General features: G+C 38.6%; 1 protein-coding gene across 1 annotated transcript; it reads left to right on the forward strand.

The window, feature by feature from the left end:
* Window positions 1–33: 33 nt before the first annotated feature.
* LOC306871310 (bone morphogenetic protein 10-like) lies at window positions 34–5,424 on the forward strand. The gene is made up of 2 exons (XM_079419128.1): window positions 34–759; window positions 1,535–5,424. Exons 1-2 carry the CDS (start codon window positions 360–362, stop codon window positions 2,596–2,598), a joined length of 1,464 nt encoding a protein of 487 aa, XP_079275254.1. The 5' UTR covers window positions 34–359; the 3' UTR covers window positions 2,599–5,424.
* The last annotated feature ends 3,561 nt before the right edge of the window (window positions 5,425–8,985 follow it).

An 8,985-nucleotide genomic window follows, 5' to 3' on the forward strand; every position in this document is an offset into this window, starting at 1 on the left:
AGAGAGAAAAAAACATTTGAAAAGAGATGCCACAAAGGGACATCTCTTTCACGTAGTGAAACCACCCTCTAGCCCAAACTTTTCAGACATCAAAAGGTGAGAAGAAGAATAAAAGCTCAGAGGTCAGGAATAGAGGCACTTTAATGCAGTGACCAGTCTGCGGCTACATATAAGAACCAAATCAGCATAGGATGGCTTTACTTTCCTACATTCTGCACTGGAGTGACCACTGACCTTCTATCCAGAAGAAAGGGTTGAGTTCTTCAAATTAAAGGCATTTGTCACTGGATCTATAGATCTAAATTTCGGTCCTGTGAAACTCTGCACCTATAGCTGATACACATCATTTGCCTCACATCATGGGTGTCAGCAGGAATTACTTTTGGATTACGTGTTCATCCAGCACCTCTGTTTTATTGGCCTTTTTCCTGCTCTTCTGGGAGCCCTTCTGTGCACAGAGTAGCCCTATCGGCTCCCCAGAGAGGCTGCGCACTGCTCCAGGACTGGATGACGGACATGGAGGGGTTCTGGATCCTTCACTTCTGGAGCAGGAGAGTGAGGTAGATATGCAGAGCTTGCTGGAGACCCTGAAGGCACAGTTTCTACGCACTTTTAACCTGACACATCCCGGCCCCCCTGTGCAGCCAGGGGCCACTCGAGTAGAGCCCCCTGAGTACATGCTGGAGCTCTATAACCGCTTCGCCAATGATCGAACAGCAATGCCTTCAGCAAACATTGTACGCAGCTTTAAAAATGAAGGTAATTGTATATTTACTTTTCCAGTGAGGACAGTGTTTTTATTTTTGTTTTTGTTTTTTATAAAATCTACTGATGGCAATAAAATAATTAATTTTCTACTGTGGAATGTGGATGTAGTACAAAGAAACAATAATGCTGACTAAGTATTTAAAGTAATTGAATAATCAAGTAAGGATGTTAGAAAATTCTAGAAAAGTGTTCTAAAATGAATTTTATTTGGTTGTGCACTAGGTTATTTGCTTGTTGATTAAAATATAATACTTGTGCTTGCTAAGTTATATGCAATTAATCAAGACAATATAATACATTTACATTACATTTACATTTAGTCATTTAACAGACACTTACAAAGTAAAGTGACTTACAAATGAGGACAATAAAAGCAATCAAAACCAACAAAAGAGCACTAATATGTGCTGTGACAAGTCTCAAAAATTTGATCTCAAATAGTTGGCTTTTTTCAGTTGTGTCCCATTATACATAATAGCACTTTGATGCAAATGTAATATCTCTGCAAAACTATATTAATAATTAAGAGATTTTAAAATACATTTTTGTTGTGTTGTGAAAGTTAAAAATCTTCATATTGTCTAGAAATGCATTCAAATAGTGACAATTTGACTTTATTTTCACCTAGTTTCATTTTATACACACACACACACACACACACATACATAATTTATTTTTAATATTTTATTGTAATATTATTAGACATGTCTTTGAGTCATTGGTAGATTTAATGACAACATGAGAATTTTAATTCCTTTTTTTTCAGACTCCTCCCCATACAGTGTGGCACCTGGTGGGGTGAGACGACACCCACTTATCTTCAACGTGTCTATCCCACATCACGAGAGAGTCACCACAGCTGAGCTCCGACTGTACACTTTGGTCCAGACTGACCGCAACAAATATGCTGGTGTTGACAGAAAAGTGACCATATATGAGGTCAAACAGATTGAAACGAACAACAGTCAGCAAATAAGAGGGGACAATATTGATGGAGGAAATCAAACCAAGCAAGAGGGAGAAACAGAACTAGTGGAGTTGGCATCTCGACAGGTTTACGGCACAGATAATGGGTGGGAATCCTTTGACATGACCACTGCGGTGCATCTTTGGCGGAAATCACACTATGGCACCACCCACAGTCTGGAGGTCCACATAGCCAGTTTGAACTCTCAGAGTTTGACGTCAACCGAAGGTAAGGAGGAAGGCAACGACATGGACATTGACACCAGCCCTGAGGACAAACACAAACCCTTAATGATCGTCTTTTCTGATGACCAGAGTGGAGACCACCATGGAGCCAAACGAGAGCTCAGTGAGCTGATCCAGCATGAGACCACTGGGCCTGGTGTTCAAGACAACCTTGAGCTGACCGGTCTCTGGGACGATCTGGAAGTTATGGGACAAAAAGATAGTAATGAGGAAGAAGAGCAGAGCGAGGAGGCTCTCCTACAGATGCGCTCCAACCTCATCTATGACACGGCATCTAGAATCCGACGCAATGCCAAAGGCAACCAGTGTAAAAAGACCTCCCTCTATGTGGACTTCAAAGACATCGGCTGGGACAGTTGGATCCTAGCACCCTCTGGTTATGAAGCCTTCGAGTGTACGGGGATGTGCACGTACCCTTTGACCAAACACGTTACACCTACAAAACATGCCATTGTGCAAACATTGGTCAGTCTGAAAAGTCCAGAAAGAGTGTCCAGGGCTTGTTGCGTTCCCACTGAACTAGATCCCATCTCCCTGCTCTACCAAGATGATGCAGGTGTGGTGACATATCAGTATAAATATGAAGGTATGGTGGTAGCGAAGTGTGGATGTAGATAGTATTTAATGGACATGGAGAAGTGGGGTGAATCTGGGCCACAAGCTTAGAGTTTAGATTGGAAAGAGACTAAAAGGCAGTCACTGTCTACGACTAACATTCCAAGTTTCTTCCAAATGGCAGTGGATGAGCTCTTACTCCCAACCTTAACAGCGTTAGCAGGGGTCATGAAATCAGTTGTGGATTCAGCCATTTCTGGAGCCACGTGACGAGGGGCCACAATGCAGCATTTAGTGGAAACGGTGACCATTTCATCCCTTCCGAACAAGGATTGGGTGGAACATAAGACAATAATTGAACCACTGACACGCCTCAAGATCAGCCGGAAAAATGAGCTTTTGTTATCAGTAAAGACTGAAGTTTAAGTCAGAGATTATATCAACTCCAACTCGTTACATACTTGGCCATATCGTTTGCGTCAGCAGAGTCCTCGCTAAGTGGGTGTTTCATAAAGATGGCAGCAAACTCAAGCACCACAGGGTCAGTCCAGTGACATTACCAGAGACAAGAAGCCTGTGAAACAGCCTGTTTCCAGTTTCCACAAAGCTCAGTATCGTATCTGTCGTGACACTGCCAAGTCAATATGCAGCTTCCTGCCTAACAGAATGCGTTTGATATGAACTGTCCAAGTTGAAGTGAAACGCTTATCAGAAAAGTTTTGTAAACGAGGAGTAAAACAGACCAGAATGGACCAGTCTGGACTTTCGAATGTGTCTGAGAACAACTCCTACTCCTACTGGATGTCCATATGAGTTCCATTCATTAAGCAGTCATACACAAATTTGGGTGTGAAATCTGCATACAGTTTTTCATAATTCGGCATTACATTTTGTGTTAAAATTTATTCTAAATTAATGAAAACCTTGGGAACAGCTAAAACAACACACCCGCAAAAATCACACTCTTGAGTGGAAGATGAAATTTTATGAATAGATTTCATCATATGGAGTAAAAAGTAAGAAAAGTAAATTTTTCTCTAGAAAAACCGATAGACTTATGTACAGCTGGCTAATGAGAAGTTTGTAATCTGGGTCTGTATAAAACGTGTCTATTGTATTTCAACTGGTTTTGAGGATGCAAACTTAGTCGTATGTTTGCTGCTGAGAGTGAAGAAAGGCTGTAATGGAAAGGTTGTGCGGAAAGCAGTTGATGGTTTGACCATGTTTTATGAAAATAAGTATTAAAATTAGATGGAGGACAAGAAGAAATTCATGTGCATATGTACATGTTATGCAAAAACTTTTTGTGAGAAGTACTCCTGTGGGTAGAAATACAAAATAATCCATGCAATTATTAATGCATGAGGCCCATTATTTCAGTGCAAAACCTAAGCAACAAACAGGTGATCATTAAAGAGAGATACCCGGAAAAGGACAGTATGAACTTCTGAAACTTCTCAAAGCAATTAATCTGTTTTGAAATGTTACATTTCTTCGGACCACTTAATCCGGCCTTTATCTTTTCTTCAGTAACATTTCTTCCTACTGAAACCTCGTCTGCATTTCACCATGGAATTCATTCACAAATCAGCATGTCACTGCTGAGGTGTGAGAATGGGACAGTTGACAAAGGATGCATGTTGTACATCTTAGTCCGTACGCCTCGTTCTATTGGCGACAGACGGCATCAACAAGGGGGATACTGGGGGCTCTCAGCCCCTCCTGCGCCACATGCCGTGCGAGCTGCGCTCCCACCCTGAAGCGCGGCTGTGATAAGAAGGTGTCAGGACTGAAAAACATGTGTGTGTGGACCAAAGACAATTCCAAGCTGCTTCCTGGGAATGAGAAGCCAGTTGGCAGTTGTATATCATATCTACGTTTTGACCCCAGTCTACCATAAAGCGAAGACACATCATTTACTCCCCATCGCTCTCCTCCCATAGTCTTCCGTCATTCTTCTTCTCCTTTTGGACCCTTATCACCGTTAGGGCATGAGGATGAATGGAAACTGTCTCGTAAGGTCATGCCACCCACAGATATCCTTCACAAGACTTTTCAACCTGATAATATCTTCCAGGATTATTCCCATGCCTGATGCATACTTTGCATTACTGACTTTGATATTAACTTTACTGTTGTTGAAGTGCAAATTGTGTTCTGCTGCTTTGAATAATTATAAAGCTTATTTATTGATTAATTTATTTGTTTTTATTATTATTTAGGTGACATTGTAATACTGTACATATGACTACATACACTATTCAGAGTACATGATACTATATGATGTTGTTGTGCAAAGAATATGGGTATACAAGTATATAAATTAATTTAAAATCAAATTATTAATTGTAATAATTTATCATTTTCTCATGTAGTATGTGTTAAAATACTCAGTGATGTTGTATGTGCTTTAATCAACCGCTTTTCAAGCACTCACGTCTTGTTAGGATTTGTATATATCTTTAAATAGTTTGTTGATGCTCTTGTCCCTTGCACCCAGAGACACTGCATAACTCCTTAACAAGATATATTTAGCAACGATCAGTCCAGAGCTAGCTGTTTAGACACCGGGTTGTGGGAGCGATTCATAAATTTAACTTCCCATTGAAGACCAGCAGCTCAAAGGCCCATAGTTTACATGTCAAACAGATCCACTTCCATGGGAAGCTGACTGGAAACTAACAACCACAGGCTCATCTGTTCTGCAGCTTGAGACTGTGCAGATGTATTTGCTTCTTTTTTGGGTTTTGGGGTGGGGGGGCTTAGGAAGTGTTTAGCTTTGTTCTCTATATATTTAAGATGTGAAGTTGGTAATTGCCAGTTGCCATTGTAAAACAATGTATTTGCCATGTACAAACGCACAGAAGTTGTAAATAAAATGATATTTTGAAGAAACTTTTTTTTATACTATTCTAGTATTTATTAACTAATTTATCATTGACAAAACTCTTCTATCCTGCTAATGTCCAAGTGGAAACTTGATGGTTATTTCTCTGGTTTATCTTGCCATGACAGGAAAGTTAAACCAATGACGGAAAACAATGTAGACCCTCCAGTATGTTTAGTGAGCTTGAATGGTGACAGTTCAGGACCTCCTGACCAATTACACACATGCCTTTGAGCTGTGTCCTATTAATGAACTATTTACATATTTCAGAAACAGTTGTGTCTGGATATTATCATCTAATTCTGGGTATTCATTTGTTGTGTTGACAGAGGAACTAACAGTATTAGCATGTGCTGAGGGTAACAGACATGCTGTTAATTTTAACAGCTTTATTATTTTAATTTTAATTATTGATATTAAAAACAGCAATAATAATAACAAAAATTAAATAAAAATAAATTTATGAATATAAATTTATAAATACATTTTAATACATTTTATTGTTTCATGAGTTTAGTAATGATTCTTATATATAGTGTGCAAATGTATTTGTTATGTAGAAGAATGATAAGATCAAACATATAAAAAACATAAAGATGACTACTGTAAAAAATCAGGTATAGAAGGGTTACTAGACAAAAAAAAAAAAAAAACACTGAAAAACTAACTGAAAACAAGGTTATATAAAATGAACAAAGAGTCACCCTAGGTTTAAAACATTTGTATCATTGTATCGTCATTTTTAAGACCAAACTGTTTTGGTTACCATTGGCATCCATTTTATGGAAAAAAATACAAATAAAATTATGTTCCACAAGAAAGAAAGTTTTGGGATGGTTGAGGTGCGGGTTAAAGTAAATGATGACATAATAATATTTTTTTAGGGTGAATTATTTCTTTAATTGTTGCTAATATCATCATTGGTCAAATCAGCCAGAGTGGCAGCAAGCAAGTAACAAAGATTTGGAGCGACCTTGTGGTCACCAACCAACAATCTAAAAAAATAAAAAATGAAATTGTAAACACTCCCGTGAATCCTGCTGTAATGTACTCGCCCGTGTTTTAGTCCAAATCTGTGTGACTGTCAAATACCATCAATGTATCATAAATCTATAGTCAATACGACTTGTGTGGATGCACTATATGAACTATATTTTAAATATATTTATAGGTGAATTAATTAAAAAATAATTTAAATACATATTTTTATAACAATATTAGAAAATAAATACTTTTTTTTAAATACTTTTCATCAATGTTAAATTACTATTTTACACCTACTGTTACTCACCTATTTTTACTGTTATCTCTTCTGTTCTGTCCACAGGTAATCTCCAACATCTGAGACTAAAGTTTCTTAGTTGTAAGGATGCATATCCTCTCTCCAGTTTTTCAGTAAGCAGCAGACTCACTCTGCCCTCATAGTGCATTCCCTCCATCACTTCTCTGTTTTTATATACACACCTGTCTCTTTAAACCATCTGATTTCAAGTGACAGATGACACAGTACACTGACATCAGACCCCAGTTTGACCTCAGCTGATACTCATTTGTGTGAGAAAAAGATAGAAAGACTTACAGAGTATTACTCGAGTCATTACTTTAAAAATAAGACTGATTAGTTTACATTCACACAATTAATTGGCAGAATACTTTGTATCCTTAATGCTTGAAAAACATATTTGAAAATATGTTAAAACTCTAAGTGTTTGATTCTGCTTTTAAACACACCTTGAAACATGATTTCAACAGAGATGACTTTATCAGGTAAAGTTTCAAACTGCCTCTGTAGCTGAATAAAATGGGACCACATCCACCTGCTGAATGTAATCAAAATTATACCAACAAAATGAATGCTTAACGAATGTTATTGCCAGGTTGTATGAACATTGCTGTGTTGCATATACACTCACCTAAAGGATTATTAGGAACACCATACTAATACTGTGTTTGACCCCCTTTCGCCTTCAGAACTGCCTTAATTCTACGTGGCATTGATTCAACAAGGTGCTGAAAGCATTCTTTAGAAATGTTGGCCCATATTGATAGGATAGCATCTTGCAGTTGATGGAGATTTGTGGGATGCACATCCAGGGCACGAAGCTCCCGTTCCACCACATCCCAAAGATGCTCTATTGGGTTGAGATCTGGTGACTGTGGGGGCCATTTTAGTACAGTGAACTCATTGTCATGTTCAAGAAACCAATTTGAAATGATTCGAGCTTTGTGACATGGTGCATTATCCTGCTGGAAGTAGCCATCAGAGGATGGGTACATGGTGGTCATAAAGGGATGGACATGGTCAGAAACAATGCTCAGGTAGGCCGTGGCATTTAAACGATTCCCAATTGGCACTAAGGGGCCTAAAGTGTGCCAAGAAAACATCCCCCACACCATTACACCACCAACCACCAGCCTGCACAGTGGTAACAAGGCATGATGGATCCATGTTCTCATTCTGTTTACGCCAAATTCTGACTCTACCATCTGAATGTCTCAACAGAAATCGAGACTCATCAGACCAGGCAACATTTTTCCAGTCTTCAACCGTCCAATTTTGGTGAGCTCGTGCAAATTGTAGCCTCTTTTTCCTATTTGTAGTGGAGATGAGTGGTACCCGGTGGGGTCTTCTGCTGTTGTAGCCCATCCGCCTCAAGGTTGTGCGTGTTGTGGCTTCACAAATGCTTTGCTGCATACCTCGGTTGTAACGAGTGGTTATTTCAGTCAACGTTGCTCTTCTATCAGCTTGAATCAGTCGGCCCATTCTCCTCTGACCTCTAGCATCAACAAGGCATTTTCGCCCACAGGACTGCCGCATACTGGATGTTTTTCCCTTTTCACACCATTCTTTGTAAACCCTAGAAATGGTTGTGCGTGAAAATCCCAGTAACTGAGCAGATTGTGAAATACTGGCACCAACAACCATGCCACGCTCAAAATTGCTTAAATCACCTTTCTTTCCCATTCTGACATTCAGTTTAGAGTTCAGGAGATTGTCTTGACCAGGACCACACCCCTAAAATTGTTTTTCTTTTTTAATAAATTTGCAAAAATGTCAACAATTCTGTGTTTTTCTGTCAATATGGGGTGCTGTGTGTACATTAATGAGGAAAAGAAATGAACTTAAATGATTTTAGCAAATGGCTGCAATATAACAAAGAGTGAAAAATTGAAGGGGGTCTGAATACTTTCCGTACCCACTGTATATAGGCGTATGCTAGGGATATATGTGACCCTGGATCACAAAAGCAGTCATAGGTAGCACAGGTAAATTTGTAGCAATAGCCAACAATACATTGCATGGGTCATATTATCAATTTTTCTTTTATGCTAAAAATCATTAGGCTATTAAGCAAAGATCATGTTCGATGAAGATATTTGGTAAATTACCTACTGTAAAAATATCTCAACTTAATTTTTGATTAGTAACATGCATAGCTAAGAACGTTTTGGAAAACTTTATTTCTTCAATATTTTGATTGTTTTGCTCACTCAGATTTCAGATTTTCAAATAGTTGTATCTTCGCCAAATATTGTCCAATCCTAACAAACCATACATCAAT

Source organism: Barbus barbus, assembly GCF_936440315.1.
Source record: "Barbus barbus genome assembly, chromosome: 6".
NCBI classification, from domain to species: Eukaryota; Metazoa; Chordata; class Actinopteri; order Cypriniformes; family Cyprinidae; genus Barbus; species Barbus barbus.

What these genes read in the sequence shown, in the direction of transcription:
- LOC306871310 (XM_079419128.1), top strand. Translation starts at nt 360, where the DNA reads ATGGGTGTCAGCAGGAATTACTTTTGGATTACGTGTTCATCCAGCACC. An exon ending in ACGCAGCTTTAAAAATGAAG is followed by an intron (nt 760 to 1,534) that starts GTAATTGTATAT and finishes CTTTTTTTTCAG; the next exon opens with ACTCCTCCCCATACAGTGTG.